Below are 24,292 nucleotides of genomic sequence, written 5' to 3'. Positions count from 1 at the left end.
CTTGGAAGAAGACATATATCACAGTATCCCTACTGAGCCCCTCCCCTGTCTGGACCGGCCACCCCACGTTTGATTGGGCTCATGCCGTAAAACTATATTTCAAAATGGATAAACAGCTTTGATATTAATTTGATAAACGACAATTAACTATTTACTCTAAAAGTATGAACTGATAGAACATGGTAAATTAATCTATTTATCTCATAGCCCATGTCTCAAATTCATAGGTTAAATCATTGGCCGAGCTCTTTTTATAGGCTCCAACTCCATAAGTTTTGCTTCTAGGCTTGAATTCATGAGTCCAACCTCACCCAAGCCACCTTCCTCACGTGGCATCAAATTCATGAATTCCACTGGCTGCTCATGAGCATGACTATCTATTCCATAAGCCACTCCACTTGATCCTTTGTGAAAAATGTCATGCATTAGTCATGGTGGGGGTAGTACCCAATCCACCGCTAATCATATCTTCAGCTCTGGGCTGATGCAAATCTGTCATAAGTATTGATTGTTCACTCGGAGGAGTCAAATGCAACTCGTCTGAGTCAACTTGGACTCTTCTGACCTAATCCGGTTAGACACCACAAGCTACCCAGACGAGTCACCCGACTCACCCCATCATGGACTGATTCACTCTCGACTCAACCAGGTCATGACTCAGACTCATGAACGGACGAGTCGGCCTGACTATGATAAGATCTGATCCTACGTAAGAAACAACCAATGAAACTCCCTTCTGCATGGAATCTCATCAGCATCAGATCGAACGTATGGGGAGATATGAGACGTGGGTCCCACCAACTACAATCTTTTAAGCACTCTCTTTTGAGATCACGGCCATCTTTAGAGTAATTAGGCTAAAATAACCGTTGATTAAATCAGGATTAGCACCTTGGTTATGAAACTATGGATTCCGTGTGCAATCTCGATCATGATATGATCTGCAGCCGCTGCATTGAAGCACGGTAGGATCGACCGCAAGCTGTTGTTGTCGGGATTTTGCTTGAATTCTTCAAAAGCCCAACAAGCATCCATGGAAAATCTGCACCGTCCAATTTTGTATCTTAACAGTGTGTACCACATAAATGAAAAAATAAATAATAATAATAATAATGATAATAATAACTATACTGATCCATCCATCCATCCCTGGAGCTGACTTTTTGGCATTGGTGAACTTTGGATCCATGTGATCGCAGGTAGTGGCCACAGCTCACCACATGCGATCATATTCGCTTATAAAATCCAACGGCTCCAAGTAATTGGTTATGCCAAAAATTGTGTGCAAGCGATTCCACCGAATCAATTAGTGGTTTACAGCTTTCTAGACTTCTCGTACCGCACGCCTGTGTAGGATGCGGTTTGGCCAGGAACGCTTCCATCAGCCAGGTGGCTAGTGGTCGGTTCTATGTGGACCACACCATGATGTATGTGTTTTATCCACGCCGTCCATACATTTAGAAAGATAATTTTTAGGGCTTTATTCAAAAAATGAGGTAGATCTAAATCTCAGGTGGACCACACCATGGGAAAACAGTAGTGATTGAATGTTCACCATTAAAAACCCCCTAGGGACCACTGTAATGGTTATTTGACATCTAACCTGTTGATTAGGTCATAAAGACTTGGATGAAAAGAAAAAATATATATCAGCTTGATACAAAACTTTTGTGGCCCCCAAGAATTTTTTAACGGTGGACGTTCAATCAACAATGTGAGGTCCACTTGAGACTTGGATCAACCTCATTTTTGGGCTCATACAATAAAATGATCTGGAAGATTGGGTGGACGGCATGGATGAAACACATACATTATAGTGGGGCCCACAGAGCACCGACCACTAGCTATTGGCTAGTGGCAGGGTCATTAGCCAATCCGTTTCCGCCTGTGTACGTGTATGGGTAGAACTGCGCAGCATCTGAACCATCCATTGGCATGGCCCACAGTTTAGATTCTTAGGTTGTAAAATAGGCCAGTACCCACGTAAGAAGATGGGAAATGGGTTATAAAACAAATGGACGGTGGGCTAATGAACAGCCCTATTTTTTGGTACGGTAGGGTGGGGCTCACCTTATGGATGATTCAGATGCTATACCATGTATGCAATGTCAGGTCAGCGCTATTTTTCAAGAGTTCTTTTTGCCTCCAAAGACTCAGGATCCAGTGGCCTGCAATACTGCTGGATCATGAACCGCTATGTAGGCAAAACAAACTTATTTTTCAATGCAGGTAGGAGCATGGAAAGTTAGTAAGCATTTCAAAATTTGAATTTTCAGAAATCCATTTTAAAATGCATGTTAAGATTCCCGCCCACCATCATTGGACCGAGGGATATACATGCTGATGTAGAGTGGGTCGCAGAAAATTACATGGCTAAGATGGATCAGAAAAGGCCCGGTCGACGACAGAAGTAATCCAGACCATCGAACCTTAAATCGGGCGTATCTTGCAATCCGGAATGAGTTATCTGACGTAAAATATATGATTTTGGGGTAGAACGAGCTACTGAAGCCAACCAACCCAGCTACACCGGGTTGCGCAGCCCGGAATTGCGAAAAACCCCTGGATTGACGGTCGTTTCCCTGTTTTAATTTCGTTTTTACTATAAATAGTAAGTTTTAGTTCGATTATAACTCTTCATCCGTCGGGCTTTAGGAGTTGCGCCCAACGTGAAAAGAGCTTAGAATAATTAGGAGAACGGTTTGGTGAAGCCAAATAGGACACTTACTATTTTTGGCCGAAAACCTTGCGCACTAGTAGACATCACGACCGTCTATAAATAGTAAGTTTACTATTTATAGTAAATCTGATTCTAAGAGTTTGAGTTGTAGTTTGCTTCTAATTTCTTTCCCATTGCTTGGTAGCCCTATTTAAAGGGTTGTGAACTCGTTTTTATTCATCAATTAATCAATTTTGAATTTATTAGAATTTATTTCTATTTTTCTGCTTTCTTTCCTCGTGGATTCGAGAAGTCTCTGTGAGGAGTCCAGAGAAGCTCCGTGGATTCGGAGTAGTTATCCTCATCACGTTCATCCCTGCGTCAATTGGTATCAAAGCGAGGATTCCCCTCGGGCCGATGGCAAACAACGAAGGTATGAATCAAAATCCTGTGGACGGTGATCCAGGGATTCGTTATCTTTCGGAAAGAATGGAAACTTTCCACCGGGAGAGTCAGTTGACCATGCAAGGGCTGCAGGCAACTCTTGACCGTCTTGCGGATGCGCTACTTCCGCCCCGAGCCTTAGGCGGTGCTCCACCACCCGTGGTGGCCCCACCACCCATGGTTGCTGTACGACACAACCCCGATTTTCGTAGAGCACTACCAGTGGCAAACCGCAGGGCTACACCAGATGATTCAAGTTCTAGCGACGAGGACCTTAATGAGGGTTTTGCTCGACGACCAATCCATGGAGGTGATCATCTAGATCGTGCTGAAAGAGACTATCGAGGTAAGGCTGAACTTCCTAGTTTTAACGGTTTATTACGTATAGAAGATTTTCTCGATTGGCTAGCCGAAGTAGAGAGATATTTTGATTATATGGACGTGCCAGATCATAAAAGGGTAAAATTGGTAGCGTTTAAATTAAAATCTGGTGCTTCTGCATGGTGGGAACAATTACAACTCTCACGAGCTCGCCAGAATAAGGCGCCTATCTCATCATGGCCACGGATGAGACGTCTTCTTCGATCTCGATTTCTCCCCAGTGATTATGAGCAGATATTATTCCAGCAAAATTGCAGGCAAGGAAATCGAACAGTCACAGATTATACTGAAGAATTTCAACGGCTGGCTACACGAAACGATCTGTCAGAATCGGAGTCACAGAAGGTGGCGCGATTTATAGGTGGGTTGCGACCGACAATTCAGGACCGAGTTCAGATGTACCCAGTCGGGACTGTGGATGAAGCGGTTCAATTGGCGGGTAGGGCGGAAACACAACTTGCAAGAGCTCCTGCTCGTCCATATCCTTCAACTCGACCCCCCATGACGGGTCCCACGCAGGATCCAGTGCTGCCACGAGGAAAAGACCCAGTACCTCAACTTCCTACAACCGCAAACCGTGATACGGGGAGCGGCTCATCCAGGCCTCAACGTGCAGCACCTACAACAGCGAGTCCGAGTAGGATTCCAAATCCTTATGCTCGGCCAAGGTCGAACAATTGTTACCGCTGTGGCCAACCAGGCCACTTAGCACTTGTCCTCAACGTCCGAGCGCACTTGACTATAAACGAAGGGGGCAGAAGATGAGGCTGCAGAAGAAGACCATCGCTTTGATGAACATGAACAAATCACTGAAGAAATAGCAGGGAGCAATGAAGTGACGAGCGAGGATCGTGGCGAATTTCTAGTTGTGAGGCGATTACTGTATGCCCCACGAAAGGAATTACATCCACAGTGACACAATATATTTCGTACTCGGTGCACCGTCAACGGAAAGGTCTGTGATGTGATCATAGACAGTGGTAGTAGCGAAAACATCGTCTCAAGAGTAATGGTGAACAAGTTGCGGCTACCAACGATGAAACATCCTTCCCCATACTCTATTGGCTGGATAAAAAAGGTGAATGAGACCAAGGTAACTGAACAATGCACTATCTCGTTTTCAATTGGCAAAAATTATAAGGATCAAATACTTTGTGACGTGGTCGATATGGAAGCTTGTCATATGTTACTCGGTCGACCCTGGCAGTCGGACCGTGATGCGACCCATCGGGGACGAGATAATGTCTACGTATTTGTCAAGGATAGTCGAAAAATAATCCTTGCCCCTATGGCACCAGAGAACCACCTTGAAGCCTCTAAAGTGGAGGGGAGTTCTCTCTTGACCATTCGGGATTTCATGGAGGAATCTAAGGAAACTGGCGAGGTATACGCCGTAGTAGTGAAGGGCGAGGAAGAGGAACCCTCAAATATCCCTCCAAGCTTAAGACTGTTGCTAAACGAATTCAAAGAAGTCTGGCCTGAGGATTTACCTGATGGATTGCCCCCCATGAGGGACATCCAACATCACATAGACCTCGTCCCTGGGGCTAGCCTGCCCAATCGCCCTCATTATCGGATGAGTCCGAAGGAGTGCGAGATACTTCAGGGGCAAGTGGAGGAATTGATCCGTAAGGGTCTCTTGAGAGAGAGCATGAGCCCATGTGCCGTACCAGCATTATTAACGCCAAAAAAAGATGGAAGCTGGCGCATGTGTGTCGACAGCCGAGCAATCAACAAAATTACCATCAAATATCGGTTTCCAATACCACGGTTGGACGACATGCTCGATATGTTAGAAGGGGCTAAGGTATTCTCTAAACTAGATCTAAGGAGCGGGTACCATCAGATTCGTATTCGACCCGGTGATGAGTGGAAAACGGCATTCAAGACCAAGGAAGGGTTGTATGAGTGGCTGGTCATGCCCTTCGGCCTATCGAACGCACCAAGTACTTTTATGCGTTTGATGAATCAAGTTCTAAAACCGTTCACTGGCCGATTTGTGGTAGTATATTTTGATGACATATTGATATATAGCCAGGATGAGGCGGAGCACAAGAAACATCTCAGGCAGGTGCTACAGGTCCTACAACTTAACAAGCTGTACCTCAACTTGAAGAAGTGTAGTTTTTTAACTGACAGCCTATTGTTTCTAGGATTTGTTGTAACATCCATAGGCATTCGTGTGGACGATGAAAAGGTGCGAGCTATTAGGGAATGGCCGATCCCGACAAACATTCATGAGGTGAGGAGTTTTCACGGGTTGGCGACTTTCTATCGTCGATTTGTGCGAGATTTTAGCACCATAGTCGCGCCTATAACAGATTGCATGAAAAAAGGACCGTTCCAGTGGACCGATAAAGCTGATAAGAGTTTTCATGAGATCAAGCTTCGTTTGTCTACAACACCGGTCTTGGTGCTTCCTAATTTCGACAAATTGTTTGAGGTTGAGTGTGACGCTTCATACGTCGGAATTGGAGGAGTATTATCACAGGAAGGCAGGCCAGTAGCCTTCTACAGCGAGAAGCTCAGCGAAGCCCGAAAGAAGTGGTCGACTTATGAGCTTGAGTTGTACGCAGTTGTTCAGGCGCTGCGACATTGGCGACATTATCTGATTCAAAGAGAGTTTGTTTTGTACACTGACCATCAAGCATTAAAGTTTATTAATAGCCAGACTAACGTGAATCGTGTGCATGCTAGATGGGTTGCGTTTTTACAGGAATTCACGTTCGTTCTGAAGCACAAGTCAGGGCAGCAGAACAAGGTGGCTGATGCACTTAGCCGTCGTGCATCACTACTAGTAACAATGAGCAACGAGGTAGTCGGCTTCGTCCAAGGATCCGTATGCCGAGGATGAGGACTTCAAAGATTCTTGGATGAAGTGTCAAGAAGGTCACCCGGTGACCTACAATACAGGACGATTTTCTCTTCAAAGGGAATCGATTGTGCATCCCCCAAAGTTCTCTGAGGGAGCAGATTATTCAGGAGCTACATGGAGGTGGCCTCGGTGGACACCTGGGGCGAGACAAGACGCGAGCTCTTGTGGAAGAGCGGTATTACTGGCCGCAGTTAGTACGCGATGTGGGAAAAGCCGTACAACGTTGTCATGTTTGTCAGACCTCCAAGGGGCAATCTCAGAATACGGGCCTCTACACCCCGTTACCAGTGCCTAACGGCCCTTGGGAGGATTTATCAATGGACTTCGTACTTGGTCTCCCACGAACACAACGTGGCATGGATTCAGTGTTCGTGGTGGTAGATCGTTTCTCTAAGATGGCGCACTTTATCCCATGCAAGAAGACCCTCGATGCAACACACGTGGCGAATTTATTTTTCAAGGAGGTCGTACGGCTACACGGGGTCCCCAAGACCATTACTTCCGATCGTGACACGAAGTTCATTAGCCACTTTTGGCGGACTTTATGGAATCGATTCGATACACGACTTCAATTCAGCAGTGCTTACCACCCACAGACTGATGGGCAGACCGAAGTTGTGAATCGCACATTGGGAAACATCCTTCGCTGTATTTCAGGAGAAAAACCGAAGCAGTGGGATTTGGCCTTGTCTCAAGCAGAGTTTGCATTCAACAACATGGTGAACCGCTCAACAGGGAGATCACCATTCCAGATTATATACGGACGAGTGCCTCGCCAAACACTTGACTTGGTCCCTCTGCCCAAGCATCCAGGCACGAGCATTGTAGCAGAACATATGGCAGACAAAATCATGGGCATCCATGCAGAAGTGCAGACCAAGCTACATGCCTCGAATGAGAAGTACAAGGAACAAGCGGACAAGCATCGGCGACAAAAAGTGTTCGAGGTGGGCGACCGCGTTATGGTCCATCTGCGCAAAGAGAGATTTCCGACCGGGACGTACAACAAGTTGAAAAATAAGAAAATTGGACCTGTCCCAATCATCCGAAAGATTAATGATAACGCTTATATTGTTGATCTTCCAGATGACATGGCAATCTCACAGACTTTCAATGTCGCGGACCTGACCGAGTATCATGAGCCAGAGCATGACGAGAACTCGAGGACGAGTTCTTTTGAAGTGGAGGAGACTGATGTAGAGTGGGTCGCAGAAAATTACATGGCCAAGATGGATCAGAAAAGGCCCGGTCGACGACAGAAGTAATCCAGACCATCGAACCTTAAATCGGGCGTATCTTGCAATCCGGAATGAGTTATCTGACGTAAAATATATGATTTTGGGGTAGAACGAGCTACTGAAGCCAACCAACCCAGCTACACCGGGTTGCGCAGCCCGGAATTGCGAAAAACCCCTGGATTGACGGTCGTTTCCCTGTTTTAATTTCGTTTTTACTATAAATAGTAAGTTTTAGTTCGATTATAACTCTTCATCCGTCGGGCTTTAGGAGTTGCGCCCAACGTGAAAAGAGCTTAGAATAATTAGGAGAACGGTTTGGTGAAGCCAAATAGGACACTTACTATTTTTGGCCGAAAACCTTGCGCACTAGTAGACATCACGACCGTCTATAAATAGTAAGTTTACTATTTATAGTAAGTCGCGGATTCTAAGAGTTTGAGTTGTAGTTTGCTTCTAATTTCTTTCCCATTGCTTGGTAGCCCTATTTAAAGGGTTGTGAACTCGTTTTTATTCATCAATTAATCAATTTTGAATTTATTAGAATTTATTTCTATTTTTCTGCTTTCTTTCCTCGTGGATTCGAGAAGTCTCTGTGAGGAGTCCAGAGAAGCTCCGTGGATTCGGAGTAGTTATCCTCATCACGTTCATCCCTGCGTCAATTGGTATCAAAGCGAGGATTCCCCTCGGGCCGATGGCAAACAACGAAGGTATGAATCAAAATCCTGTGGACGGTGATCCAGGGATTCGTTATCTTTCGGAAAGAATGGAAACTTTCCACCGGGAGAGTCAGTTGACCATGCAAGGGCTGCAGGCAACTCTTGACCGTCTTGCGGATGCGCTACTTCCGCCCCGAGCCTTAGGCGGTGCTCCACCACCCGTGGTGGCCCCACCACCCATGGTTGCTGTACGACACAACCCCGATTTTCGTAGAGCACTACCAGTGGCAAACCGTAGGGCTACACCAGATGATTTAAGTTCCAGCGACGAGGACCTTAATGAGGGTTTTGCCCGACGACCAATCCATGGAGGTGATTATCTAGATCGTGCTGAAAGAGACTATTGAGGTAAGGTTGAACTTCCTAGTTTTAACGGTTTATTACGTATAGAAGATTTTCTCGATTGGCTAGCCGAAGTAGAGAGATATTTTGATTATATGGACGTGCGGATCATAAAAGGGTAAAATTGGTAGCGTTTAAATTAAAATCCGGGCTTCCGCATGGTGGGAACAATTACAACTCTCACGAGCTCGCCAGAATAAGGCGCCATCTCATCATGGCCACGGATGAGACGTCTTCTTCGATCTCGATTTCTCCCGGTGATTATGAGCGAGATATTATTCCAAAGAATATCAAAATTGCGGCAAGGAAATCGACGATCCAGATTATCTGAAGAATTTCAACGGTGGCTACACGAAACGATCTGTCAGAATCGGAGTCACAGAAGGTGGCGCGATTTATAGGTGGGTTGCGACCGACAATTCAGGACCGAGTTCAGATGTACCCAGTCGGGACTGTGGATGAAGCGGTTCAATTGGCGGGTAGGGCGGAAACACAACTTGCAAGAGCTCCTGCTCGTCCATATCCTTCAACTCGACCCCCCATGACGGGTCCCACGCAGGATCCAGTGCTGCCACGAGGAAAAGACCCAGTACCTCAACTTCCTACAACCGCAAACCGTGATACGGGGAGCGGCTCATCCAGACCTCAACGTGCAGCACCCACAACAGTGAGTCCGAGTAGGATTCCAAATCCTTATGCTCGGCCAAGGTCGAATAATTGTTACCGCTGTGGCCAACCAGGCCACTTATCAAACACTTGTCCTCAACGTCCCGCAGCGCACTTGACTATAAACGAAGGGGGCACTGAAGATGAGGCTGCAGAAGAAGACCATCGCTTTGATGAACATGAACAAACCACTGATGAATAGCAGGTGGCGATGAAGTGACGGGCGAGGATCGTGGCGAATTTCTAGTTGTGAGGCGATTACTGTATGCCCCACGAAAGGAATTACATCCACAGCGACACAATATATTTCGTACTCGGTGCACCGTCAACGGAAAGGTCTGTGATGTGATCATAGACAGTGGTAGTAGCGAAAACATCGTCTCAAGAGTAATGGTGGACAAGTTGCGGCTACCAACGATGAAACATCCTTCCCCATACTCTATTGGCTGGATAAAAAAGGTGAATGAGACCAAGGTAACTGAACAATGCACTATCTCGTTTTCAATTGGCAAAAATTATAAGGATCAAATACTTTGTGACGTGGTCGATATGGAAGCTTGTCATATGTTACTCGGTCGACCCTGGCAGTCGGACCGTGATGCGACCCATCGGGGACGAGATAATGTCTACGTATTTGTCAAGGATAGTCGAAAAATAATCCTTGCCCCTATGGCACCAGAGAACCACCCTGAAGCCTCTAAAGTGGAGGGGAGTTCTCTCTTGACCATTCGGGATTTCATGGAGGAATCTAAGGAAACTGGCGAGGTATACGCCGTAGTAGTGAAGGGCGAGGAAGAGGAACCCTCAAATATCCCTCCAAGCTTAAGACTGTTGCTAAACGAATTCAAAGAAGTCTGGCCTGAGGATTTACCTGATGGATTGCCCCCCATGAGGGACATCCAACATCACATAGACCTCGTCCCTGGGGCTAGCCTGCCCAATCGCCCTCATTATCGGATGAGTCCGAAGGAGTGCGAGATACTTCCAGGGCAAGTGGAGGAATTGATCCGTAAGGGTCTCTTGAGAGAGAGCATGAGCCCATGTGCCGTACCGGCATTATTAATGCCAAAAAAAGATGGAATCTGGTGCATGTGTGTCGACAGCCGAGCAATCAACAAAATTACCATCAAATATCGGTTTCCAATACCACGGTTGGACGACATGCTCGATATGTTAGAAGGGGCTAAGGTATTCTCTAAACTAGATCTAAGGAGCGGGTACCATCAGATTCGTATTCGACCCGGTGATGAGTGGAAAACGGCATTCAAGACCAAGGAAGGGTTGTATGAGTGGTTGGTCATGCCCTTCGGCCTATCGAACGCACCAAGTACTTTTATGCGTTTGATGAATCAAGTTCTAAAACCGTTCACTGGCCGATTTGTGGTAGTATATTTTGATGACATATTGATATATAGCCAGGATGAGGCGGAGCACAAGAAACATCTCAGGCAGGTGTTACAGGTCCTACAACTTAACAAGTTGTACCTCAACTTGAAGAAGTGTAGTTTTTTAACTGACAGCCTATTGTTTCTAGGATTTGTTGTAACATCCATAGGCATTCGTGTGGACGATGAAAAGGTGCGAGCTATTAGGGAATGGCCGATCCCGACAAACATTCATGAGGTGAGGAGTTTTCACGGGTTGGCGACTTTCTATCGTCGATTTGTGCGAGATTTTAGTACCATAGTCACGCCTATAACAGATTGCATGAAAAAAGGACCGTTCCAGTGGACCGATAAAGCTGACAAGAGCTTTCATGAGATCAAGCATCGTTTGTCTACAACACCGGTTTTGGTGCTTCCTAATTTCGACAAATTGTTTGAGGTTGAGTGTGACGCTTCATACGTCGGAATTGGAGGAGTATTATCACGGGAAGGCAGGCCGGTAGCCTTCTAAGCGAGAAGCTCAGCGAAGCCCAAAAGAAGTGGTCGACTTATGAGCTTGAGTTATACGTAGTTGTTCAGGCGCTACGACATTGACGGCATTATCTGATTCAAAGAGAGTTTGTTTTGTACACTGACCATCAAGCATTAAAGTTTTTTAATAGTCAGAATAACGTGAATCGTGTGCATGCTAGATGAGTTGCATTTTTACAGGAATTTACGTTCGTTTTGAAGCACAAGTCAGGGTAACAGAATAAGGTGACTGATGCACTTAGCCATCGTGCATCACTGCTTGTTACAATGAGCAACGAGGTGGTCGGTTTCGACTGTCTCAATGAGCTGTATGCCGAGGATGAGGACTTCAAAGATTCTTGGATGAAGTGCCAAGAAGGTCACCCCAATGACCTTCATATACAGGACGATTTTCTCTTCAAAGAGAATCGATTATGCATCCCCCAAAGTTCTCTGAGGGAGCAGATTATTCAGGAACTACATGGAGGTGGCCTCGGTGGACACCTGGGGCGAGACAAGACGCGAGGTCTTGTGGAAGAGCGGTATTACTGGCCACAATTAGTACGCGATGTGGGAAAAGCCGTACAACGTTGCCATGTTTGTCAGATCTCCAAGGAGCAATCTCAGAATACGGGCCTCTACACCTCGTTACTTGTGCCTAACGATCCTTGGGAGGATTTATCAATGGACTTTGTGCTTGGTCTCCCACGAACACAACGTGGCATTGATTATGTGTTCATGGTGGTAGATCGTTTCTCCAAGATGGTGCACTTTATCCCATGCAAGAAGACCCTCGATGCAACACTCGTGGCGAATCTATTTTTCAGGGAGGTCGTACGGCTACACGGGGTCCCCAAGACCATTACTTCCGATCGTGACACGAAGTTCATTAGCCACTTTTGGCGGACTTTATGGAATCGATTCGATACACGACTTCAATTCAGCAGTGCTTACCACCCACAGACTGATGGGCAGACCGAAGTTGTGAATCGCACATTGGGAAACATCCTTCGCTGTATTTCAGGAGAAAAACCGAAGCAGTGGGATTTGGCCTTGTCTCAAGCAGAGTTTGCATTCAACAACATGGTGAACCGCTCAACAGGGAGATCACCATTCCAGATTATATACGGACGAGTGCCTCGCCAAACACTTGACTTGGTCCCTCTGCCCAAGCATCCAGGCACGAGCATTGCAGCAGAACATATGGCAGACAAAATCATGGGCATCCATGCAGAAGTGCAGACCAAGCTACATGCCTCGAATGAGAAGTACAAGGAACAAGCGGACAAGCATCGGCGACAAAAAGTGTTCGAGGTGGGCGACCGCGTTATGGTCCATCTGCGCAAAGAGAGATTTCCGACCGGGACGTACAACAAGTTGAAAAATAAGAAGATTGGACCCGTCCCAATCATCCGAAAGATCAATGACAACGCTTATATTGTTGATCTTCCGGATGACATGGCAATCTCACAGACTTTCAATGTCGCGGACCTGACCGAGTATCATGAACCAGAGCATGACGAGAACTCGAGGACGAGTTCTTTTGAAGTGGAGGAGACTGATGTAGAGTGGGTCGCAGAAAATTACATGGCCAAGATGGATCAGAAAAGGCCCGGTCGACGAGTGATCCCGACCATCGAACCTTAAATCGGGCGTATCTTGCAATCCTAATGAGTTATCGACGTAAAATATATGATTTTGGGGTAGAACGAGCCACTCTAAGCCAACCAACCCACTACACCGGGTTGCGCCGCAATTGCGAAAAACCCCTGGATTGACGGTCGTTTCCCTGTTTTAATTTCGTTTTTACTATAAATAGTAAGTTTTAGTTCGATTATAACTCTTCATCCGTCGGGCTTTAGGAGTTGCGCCCAACGTGAAAAGAGCTTAGAATAATTAGGAGAACGGTTTGGTGAAGCCAAATAGGACACTTACTATTTTTGGCCGAAAACCTTGCGCACTAGTAGACATCACGACCGTCTATAAATAGTAAGTTTACTATTTATAGTAAGTCGCGGATTCTAAGAGTTTGAGTTGTAGTTTGCTTCTAATTTCTTTCCCATTGCTTGGTAGCCCTATTTAAAGGGTTGTGAACTCGTTTTTATTCATCAATTAATCAATTTTGAATTTATTAGAATTTATTTCTATTTTTCTGCTTTCTTTCCTCGTGGATTCGAGAAGTCTCTGTGAGGAGTCCAGAGAAGCTCCGTGGATTCGGAGTAGTTATCCTCATCACGTTCATCCCTGCGTCACATGCGTACCGTCTCCATACAGATTCTGGGACAACAGCCCCTTACAACTAAATGCTTTGTGAGGCCCAACATGAAATGTGTGTGTGTGTGACATCCACTCCATCCATCAATTATCAGCCAAAAAAAAGGAAAACGGATTGGCTACTCCCCCTGACACCAGCCCCGGAGCTGGTGGTCGGTGTGCTGTGGGCCCCACAATGATGTATGTGTTTCATCCATTCCGTTCATCCATTTTAAAATATCATTTTATATCTTTATCCGAAAAATGAGAGGGATATATATCTCAAAAGGATCACACCACAGGAAAAAAATAGTGATTGGATATCCATCATTTAAATCCTCCTAAGGCCTGATGTACTGTTTATTTGAAATCCAATCCGTTTATTAGGTCATAAAGACCCAGATGAAGGGAGAAAACAAAGATCAACTTGATACAATACTTTTATGGCCCCCAAGAAGTTTTTAACGGTCGAAGTTCATTCAACACTCTTTCCTTTAATGTGGTCCACCTGAGATTGGGATATACCTCATTTTTAGTGTATTACCATAAATTGGTCTAGAAAAATAGATAGACGGAATGGATGAAACACATACATCATGATGGGCCCACAGAGCACCGACCATCAGCTCCAGGGCTGGTGTCAGGGGGAGTAGCCAATCCGTGTCCCAAAAAAAGGGACGCGGCTTTAGTGAATCCCTGACTGTGATGTATGTGCTTTACATCCACACCGTCCATCCATTTTGACTCCCAAAAGCATATTCAAATCTCAGGTGGACCACACCACAGGAAACAATAGTGCTTGAATGCTTACCATTAAAAAACTTCTTGGGGACCACACCACAGGAATGTTTATCTTGTCATCCAACCTGTTGATAATTTAGGATGAATGGACCACACAAATATCATCTCCATCCACAACTTTTGTGGCTCTTCATAAGTTTTTAATGGTCAATCACCAGTGTTTCCTATGGTATGGTCCACCTGAGATTTGAATCTGCTTCATTTTTTGGATCATGCAATAAGGTGAGCTGTCAACACAGATGAACGGCGTGGAAGGCACATACATCACGGTGGGCCCCACATGCAATAAAGTGAGCTGTCAACACAGATGATGGACGGCGTGGAAGGCACATACATCACGGTGGGCCCCACATGCAATAAAGTGAGCTGTCAACACAGATGATGGACGGCGTGGAAGGAACATACATCACTGTGGGCCCCACAGTCATTTGATCCTGGGATCCATCGCGGGGGCCCATCATCACTTTTCCATGTGGTGTGGCCCACTTAAGTTTTGGATCGTCCCTATCTTTCGGCTCGCGTCTTAATATAAGCTGCCACCAATGATGGAACGAGCGGATGTCACACATATTACGGTGGGGCCCACTGAGATTTTCGTTGGACGGGCTCCGGACAACACACTAAATAGCCCCCACTTTGTAAAGTTTGTTAAACGTTCTCACGTGTGGATGAAGAAATGGAAGCCGGTGATGACCCAACAGAGAGCTGTTAAAATCCAGCATATGAGAATTATCCTGCACCGTTGATGAACAAAGATGGAGTGAGATGAACGTACACAAGACAACATGATACAAGTTCCACTAAAAGGGAGAGGTTTGCTAAGCCCACGTGTGTAAAAGCCCTGCCCATCTACACAAACACGTGCCAATGTGGAATTGTGTGTGTGAGATCCGAGCTTTCCAACAGGTGGGCCACACCATTTAGATCTTTTGGCCTAAGAATCAAGCTATTTACTCATCAGGTGGGCCAAAATGTGCAGGAAAAAGAACTTTTCCAGCCATCCGATTGTTGCACGTGGCCCACTTGAGGAGAGTCATGGTGTCCCATCCGAGCTTGCCATTAGGTCAGCCACAACATTAGTTGTAGCCTAAAATCAGGCATAGACACGAGCTGAACCGAGTTGAGCTTAGCACAGCTAAGCTCGGTTTGACCAACAGCCTATCCCAGCTTGAGTTTCACTTGGCTCGGTAATTAAGCTTGCCAACTCTTTGGTCAGCAGCTCCAGCCAACTTAAGCTGAGTACGAGCCAAGTTCGAGTTCATACTTTTGAACTAAGTTTGAGCTAAGTTCTAGTTCAAGTTTAGCTTTCAAGTAAGACATTTTATTTTTAGTTTTTATACGAATGAGCCCTGCCCCTTTTTCATATTTTATATATATATATATATATATATATATATATATAAAATTAAGTTATAACTCAAGCTAAATCAAGCTGAGCCGAGTTGAGTCAAGTTCATGCTGAGTTTCCAGCCGAATTGAGTCAAACATGGTCAAGCGCGATCCCAGCTCAAAATCCTTTCAAGCTCAAAAAATTAGCTCCGCTTGGCTCAGCTCAAACCCAGCTTCGAGTTGAGCTTACCCTAGCCAAACCTAGCTCGGTTCGTGTTCAGCTCTTAGCAACGAATCAGGGGGGCTATAATATGTAGAAACAAGGACAGGTATAACAATCTTTTCTAGTTATCCATTTGCTTGAACGTGTGGCCCATTTTGGAACGATCGCCATGAACGGTCGCGGTGTACAGCACAGATTATAATAGTCATCAGTGGGCTGGCGAACGACTCTCCTTGAGTTAGTTCGGGCCTGAATTTTGAACTAGTCGCTTGAGCCTATTCAATTACTGATTGTATGTGGCCCAGGTCCGGCCATCTGAAGTCCTGATTTTGGCTCTTGGAGCTAAAAATCAGCCAGATACATAACTCAGGTGGGGCACACAACAGGGAACCATAGAGATGTTACACCAACCATAAGTTTATGTGTGGGACACCATGGTGTGGATCTTTCATCAAGCCTGTTCAACGGTCGCAAGCGACCAGAATTTTTAAAATTTAAAAAATTTAAAAATTAAAATTAAAAATAAAAAATAAAAAAAAAAATAAAAAAAAAAAAAAGCCTGATTCAAAACACGGGCAGGCCACACACCACATGAACTTTGCGGTTTCAAGTGCAATTTTACATTGTTTCCATTGGTGTCACCGGTAGTGTTTTTCATTAGCCTAGCTAATCTTTTCATGTATTGGTTCTCAGCTGATGGATGGAGTGGATTTCATATGTACAAACTGGTGGGCCCCACAGAGCTTGGTCGTTTTATCCGCTGCGTAAGACAGGTGGGCTGTAGACTAATCATAGTCATGAAGAATCTAATTGGCAATTGGCGATCACCAATTTCACAATGCCAATTTCCCCCTCCGAGCTTTTGATTTGGAAAAGCAACAGCTCGAATGAGGAGGCAGTATATGAACTTTCCATCAGGTGGACCACACCAATTATATCTTGTGGCCAAAAATCAGCTGGTTATTGAGGTGGACCTGAATGTGAAAAAAAAAGCGCTAAATTAACGCTTTTCTAACCACCAAATGTTCTGAACGTGTGGGCCTTCGGATGAGTGAGAAAGTTAGACCTTTAGACCAGACTATCTAAATGGTGTGGCCCATCTGATGGAAAGCTCGAATCTTATGTGGGATTAGCAAACCTTTAGGACGAAACCCAAATCAATGAACAGAATTTTGGTACTTACATGATGAATCCAGGGCGACAGTGTAGTAGTAACATAACTGCATCCAAAAGCAATGGTTTTCCATTTAAAAAAACGAAGTTTAACTAGAATGGAATTGAAGTTTAGCTATGAAAATGATTTTTAAACAAAAAATCCTTTCTTCCAAAAGCCTACAAAAGAAATGGATTAAAATGCATTATGATGTGATATCGTCCTAATGCCCATCTCTCATACAAATGCCATATATTCACGGTCTGGACCCACAGGCACGTTGGTGCAAGCGAGGGCCCATACGTGTAAGCACTGCATGTGGAAATAATGTAATGCACTTGGACGTAAGAAAGATATCAACGAGGGGTATTTTTTCAACGGCAAAAATAGTATTTTGTATGTTAGGTAAAGGACATTTTTCTAAGATTTATTAATGTCCAAGTCAGGGTATTGAGGCATAAAAGTTAAGAGATGGTCTTTTCTCTATGAAACCTTGAAAGATTTTCCCATATGCTAGTAAGATAGAGAGGGGATAAAGGAAATGGTTTCAAACAATGAAGAGTTTCGGCGGTGTTTTTTTTTTCCTTATGTGTTAGGAAGGTGGAATGAAGAGGTGAGATTATTTCCCATGGGTTTTCTTTGGTTGCTGAAAGATGAGGTGAAGGACTTTCCAATGGTAATCTTGAATTACTTTAAGAGAAGAGGTGGAATGAGTTTCCAAAAGTTCTTGATATGTGAGCACCGCTCCTCTTATATTTCTCATTCTTCTTATTTTGATAGTGGAATTATTTACTAGCATTTCCTCATCGATATAACCTGCTTGATACAATGAACCAAGTATATATTATATCTTCTTTTTATTTATTTTCCTTGATGCCTAAATGTATGATGGTGGTTATGGTTAAAGAGTGATATATGCTCATTTCCATACTCCCTCAAGACATTATACCCTTTTTAAAAGCTCTTTAAAAAACAAGTTAGGGAGCAATTCTTGCTCCACAAAATAACATTTTTTCCCCCTAATCTCCTCTTCTATGTGGTATCAGAGCAATTGAGTAACCTTCTGGGGGGTGGCCTTGTTTTTTTGGAAGAGCAAGAAACAAATCGTTGCAACTCATTTGTTAAAGTTTAACACCATTTTATAGGTCATGAACATGTGAAGTTATTTGGCTTCAATCCCTTCATAGAAATCTTGGAGTTGCAGTGCAATGTTTATTCCTTTGTATTGTAGCAACCAAACCACCCTTCATATTGCATGCAATCTAGCATTCTATAAACTTATTGGTCGTATCGAGGTGCATTGCTACTTCATTCATAAAAAGGTCATCTCAGATCTTCTTTCCACGCCCCATGTTCACTCCAAGGATTAAGTCATTGATTTCCTTACTAAAGTTGTTCTTTCTTCTCAATTTCATGATCTATTGAGCAAGTTAGACACGTACAACATTTATACTCCAACTTGATGGGCAGTGTTATAGATTGATTTAAATACATATTCATTTTGTTGCCGTCTTGAGACACCATATCTGTTTTTTTGTTTTTAAATAAAAAAATCTGCTAATAAAATAAATTAGGAAATCATATGCATATATATGTATACATGCGTATAGAAAAAACTGTTGCATGCTATATAGCATATATTTCTCAAATTGACTTAAATTGTGAAGTGAAACCATCAACTCCATCTATAAAATTAGAATTAACACCCAAGCTCTCTCTCTCTCTCTCTCTCTCTCTCTCTCTCTCTCATATTCATATGATAGGTATAGCTTATTTCTCCTTCTTTTTTTTTTCCTTCGCGGGTGCTTTCTTGAGAAGCTACTTATCCATATTTATATTAATAAAGAAACAAATTTTCTAAAATTGAAGGGAGAGTGGTAATTGAGGCTTACCTAGTGCAGCAATGACTAGTGCAAGATTTGCAGATACAATGCCTGTAGTTACTCCGGACCTAACAAAGAACATGTCAAAAAGTAAGCCAATGCTCAATTAAATAAAAAATAAATTATAAAATTTATACAAAAGTTCAAATTTAGACTTTTAAGTGATTACCCATTTATGCTAAAACCACCTTAGTAAAACAAATTGCCGAAACATCCTTTGGGTCATTTTCTTGTTCATTTCATATTATACTATTTTACTCTTTATTTCAATATATATATATATATATATATATATAACTTTTGTCTGATAAATATGGAATTTTTTACTTGCAGAAACTTAACAAATTATCAAAATCCTGAACTAAATTTTACTAAAATTTAAATAGTTAAAATTTTTCTTAATTCTCTTTATATCAATAAAAATATCCACTGACTTTTAAAAAAAATAAATAAATAAGCCAAGATCGAACCCAAGCTTCAATGTTGAAATGTACATTATTTACCATTGAGCTATGAGCACGAACCCAACCTACCCAGATCTTCGTTACATGTGGGTGACTGTTTTCCTCTTCTTAGGGACTGTTTGGCATACAATTCCCAAATCTTGGACTATTTCATAATATTTACTCAGTCCCAACAAAAAATAATAATAATAAAGAAAAAAAAGAAAGTGCAATTAGAGAGATAATTACGAAATTCTTAATGCCGAATCTATCGAACGTCGGTTCTTATACACTAACTGGCGTATGGATTCCGACTCCTTCTTGAGGTTCTGGGACGTCGAATTGGAGCGAGAACATGTGGCTTCATCGTAAGGGCAGAGGAGCCGGTGCGTTTGGTTCATGGCAACTGTTACTTTCCGAATTGTGGTGCGAGCATCTACAGCAGCACTTAGCAAGGTTTGTTTCAATTTCTTGGCTCTCCCATAGAAGTTCCTATTTGTGGCGAGAACAAGACCCGATGCAACTCTACATTGATAATTTAAAGTCACAAAAAGAAAACAAAATTCAGATTATTTACGACAATGATATTTTCTAATGTCACAACCAAATACAGTGAGCCCCATTTACAGGTGATCCAAATGGTTCACCTGATGGGTCCAACCACCAATGATGGATATCTCCAAAATCTTCAAATTTTGAAGATATTAGCTATCCAATATCAAGCCATTTTTTTCATCATTGCTATATGTTTGCGGGCCACTGATTGAAGGTCTAAGACATTCGCAATAATGATGGGTAACATCATATCAATGGCTTGGATAAATCTAACCATGGGCCCACTTTAGCAAACGACTAAGTTAAGGATTCTGGGTGGGGCCCACTGCAATGTTTGTGAGAAATCCAATTCGTCCATCCGTTTTTCGAGTTCATTTTAGTACATTCGACCAAAAATAAGGTGTACACAAAAATCAAATGTTCCACACGAGAGGAAAAAGTGGGGATTTAGTGACCACCATTGAAACATTTATATGGCTACAAAAGTTTTGAATCGATCCAAGTTTTTGGTGTTTTCACTTCATCTCAGTGAAAATGACCTTATAAACGGTTTGGATGGCATATAAACATCAAGACGGAGCCTAGGAAAATTTCAACGATGGGCATTCCTTTCCCCACTGTTTCATCTCGTATGGCCCACTTGAGTTTTGGATACTCCTCATTTTTGGTCGCATGCCCAAATTTGATCTCAAAAAATGGATGGACGGGTTGGATTTCTCATAAACATCACGGTGGACCCCACCTTGCATCTTGCGCAGGAAGTCCGCAAGTCAACGTGTCATTGACGTTCATGCATGGAGTCTGATTTTCCTCGATTTATTCATGAAATGAGGAATGCTCGAGTGCACCCAGAAGCTTACATGTACATTCGGGTGATTTTAAAGGTGGGGATCGTCCAATCATTCAAATCTAAACCGTCCACTTGGTTCATCCATCTTTTCTTGGGCCAAGTGAAAAATTATATTGATGGGAGATTCTAACTTCCAAAACGTTAGCCTACTTTCTTTATAATCGTTGGTTTTCAAAACATGGATCGGGTGGTGAAGCGCATCCAAACAAAGTAATTCTTTGGAGGCAATGCTGTGGTGAGGAAGGTCTCAGATGAAGAAACGTGCAACCAACTGCGAGTGGGGCCTACCATGTTGTAGGTATAACATCCAATCCATTCAACATGGTTGGACCGTCATGAAAATATAATAGTCCAAAAATCAGTCGGATCCAATCATCATGTATGCCAAATGATAGAAAACAACCCTCACCATGAATCATGTGGTGGCCCACTTGACGGTTAGCTGATAGTATTGTTTGAGGCATCCCATTTTCATTATTGGAAACCATATTAGATCGTTGATATTATAAACCACATGTGATGGCCTATACAGCTAAAACCTCCCAAATTGTAATATCCTAACCGTTCAATTGCTTCCCAAGAAATGGACGGTTAAGAAAGAAATTAGAGAGCAGTCAATTTCAAACTAGAAAAATGATCAGATTGTGATGTCCATGATCTACTAACCTAGAGGATTTTTGTTGCAGTGTCCATCTATAATGAGGGGCATCCTATCAATGGTTTGGATGGCCAAAACGTTAACCGCAGCTTTGCGAACTGAAACCTGTGCGATATGTGAAACTAGAACTCTGGGCCACTGTATACGTGGGTTTTCAATTCTGCAAAGTGGGGCTCACCGTTCCGTAATCCAAACCATTTATCTGTTGCATCCTACCATGATGGACCATGCCTCAAAATATATCTCACATTGGAAGATCCTAGCCACAGATCTTTCCACTTTTTTATTTGAAGTGGATAGCTGCTATGTTTCTCTTCTTAACACTGTTTGCAGTGGTGTGGCCCACCTGATGAATAAATCAGATAATTTCTGTTCCAGGTGCACTTCATGATGGGCACACCATTTTGAAAATCTGAAATGTCTACACGTGTGACTCCTTGACGGTAAAGATGGGGTCGTATGGTAATCTGAGCAAGCTATGCTTGTACAATCATTCATCCACCGCAGCATGCACACCCTGTTTCCACCAGCGTGTCACATATGTAGGAGATCCAAACCGTGAAAAAGGTCACCTCCCATGAATACAAAAATAAAAAATAAAAAATAAAAAATAAAAATGGATCCAATTATCTGGTGGGCCATATCGATATTTTGAATTAAATAAATGATCATCCATTGATTTCAATATTGTGGCGCACCTTATGAGCTGATCGGCTTTACTTATTTTGGGTATGATTATCAACATGCAGCCCACCTAGACTGTGGTTCGGATGTGCTTGGCAAGAAAAATGGTGCAGTGTGGAAAGGTTGGAATACTGTGGTTGTATGTGATTGCATGTCACCGAAACATGACCATCCAACAGTTTTTCCAAAAAGATTGCATGTGCAGGACGTCCGAACCCGGGCAAAAGGTGGCCGTCGCACTGAAGATTACTTGGCGAGAAAGGCAGGCAGATTCACCGGGTGGCAAGATCTGTATGTCGGCTTAGATCACTGGTCATGCATTGATTTTATTGGTGTGGCCCACCTATCAAATAAATCAGCTTGATTCTCGTACAGGGTAACCTTTATGTTGAGTTAGAAGAATTACAGCCGCTTCTTTTATCCATGTCTGTCCAGCCACAACGTGGCGTGTGGCTGCATTTGATTAGACCACTGACCGTAATAGAAATGGGCCTAGTCGATAGGGTGAAACGGAAGGAGATTGGGGGAGCGACCCCAACATCACCCAGCTAGATAGTGATGGGTGTTGTGGGCCCATCATGATGTGTTTGTTTTTATATGCATGACATTTGTCTATTTGCTAACTTATTTAAAAGCATGTGTCTAAAAATAAAGTAAATCCAAAGCTAAAGTGGACCATACTAAAAAAATAACGGAATAATGACACTCACCATTCAAATCTTGGGAGGACCATTGTAATGTTTATTTGCCATCAAACCTATTGATAAGATCACCGTGGGAGGAAAAACACAGATACTACCTTGATCCAAAACTTTTGGGGCCCTTAAAAAGTTTTTAATAGTGGGGATTCAACCACCATATTTTCTTGTGGCATAGTTCACTGAACCTCTTCATCAGCTTTATTTTTTAGCATACCCTAAAATGAGCCGGATGAATGAATGCGTGCACGCAGAAAACACATACATCACAATAGCCTTGGCACCATCTAGCCGGTCCATTAATATGCTTTCCTTATGAACATGCTTTGCATGAGCTCTATTTTTAATAGCGGCATGTCATCCAATCAAATGTTGTTACGTTCTTCCTACACTGGCTATAGAATAGGAAAGGGTAATACCCAATCAACGCCCCCTAAATGCATCACACATTGGCATTGCTCCCATTGAAACTTTGATGGACGAGGATTACACAGTGACCCAATATGGTGGTATTTGACTGGGCCACATGGCTGTTAAAGTTGAGGTGCGATCTAATACATATTGTAAGTTTTAAAAATGCTTTGTGTGGGCCTTATTTTTTACATCAGCAGGCGGTCTAATTAAATCCCACCATGAATGATCACCATAGATATGGTGGCATGGTCACCACTCAATCAATATTCTACTTTATAATACACAATAGAATATTATAGATGATGCGGATGCTATTAGAAATTACTCAAAAAATGCTCAGAGGCATATAAATAATTCAAATGAAACCGTTGAAATTATGAAAAGCAATTCAGATGCATCATGAATAAAAAATTGCTCTCATTAAGTCGTTGAAATATTATATTAATAGATATTTACTGGACGATTGAAAATGCAAGATATCCTATAGTGTTATTTTAATTTTATTTAAAAAAAAAAAAAAAAAGAAAAAAAAAAAGTGCCCATAAGTCAGAGGTCGAGATTCTTCTACCTAATCATTTTTATAGTGACTTAAGACAGTGGCTGCCACAAGTTAGCCGGATCAATTTAGGTTCATATAAGCCATTTGTACCATTTTCTAAGTGCTTGTGTATCAAGTGTGTGCAGCTGGACCATTAAATAACTTCCCTTCTTTTACTCTTCTTTCACTGTAGTCGTTTTTGTCATTGGTGTTAGAGCTGCACACGAACCGAGTTAGCTGGGTTAATTCTATTGACTCGGCTTGAAAAAGTTCCACTCAAATTGAAATTGGGTTTAAGTTGAGTGGGGCTGATTTTTTTAGCTTAAAGAAATTTTGAGCCAAATTCGAACCATACAGAACTCCACTCGGCTTAGCTTGGAACTTGACTTGAACTTGACACAACTCAGATTCACTTAGTATAAATATTTTACATATTTAAATATATAATATATATTATAATATATATCATATTTCATATATATTAAAAATCATAAAACCTAAACTTTTTTTTAGCCCGTATGCTCGAACTCAATTTGAAACTTGGCTCAAGTTGGCTTGAGCCGAGATACCTAATCAGGCCCAGGACTAAGTCGA

The 24,292-nt window shown here is 42.9% G+C and overlaps 1 protein-coding gene across 1 annotated transcript in view; it reads right to left on the bottom strand.

Moving 5' to 3' along the window:
* LOC131218942 (uncharacterized) overlaps positions 1-24,292 on the bottom strand; it is a 31,552-nt gene that overhangs the window by 4,109 nt on the left and 3,151 nt on the right. Inside the window, exons 3-7 of the mRNA XM_058213833.1 lie at positions 19,551-19,826; positions 18,868-18,926; positions 17,006-17,042; positions 14,933-15,004; positions 892-1,042 (exon numbers count right to left, since the gene is read on the bottom strand). Of these exons, the coding sequence (XP_058069816.1) occupies positions 892-1,042; positions 14,933-15,004; positions 17,006-17,042; positions 18,868-18,926; positions 19,551-19,826 (595 nt within the window). The remainder of the gene's footprint in view (positions 1-891; positions 1,043-14,932; positions 15,005-17,005; positions 17,043-18,867; positions 18,927-19,550; positions 19,827-24,292) is intronic.

Source organism: Magnolia sinica, chromosome 11, assembly GCF_029962835.1.
Source record: "Magnolia sinica isolate HGM2019 chromosome 11, MsV1, whole genome shotgun sequence".
In the NCBI taxonomy this organism is placed as follows: domain Eukaryota; kingdom Viridiplantae; phylum Streptophyta; class Magnoliopsida; order Magnoliales; family Magnoliaceae; genus Magnolia; species Magnolia sinica.
The sequence above is the reverse complement of the archived record's forward strand: the minus strand, read 5'-3'. Positions and strand labels throughout refer to the sequence as shown.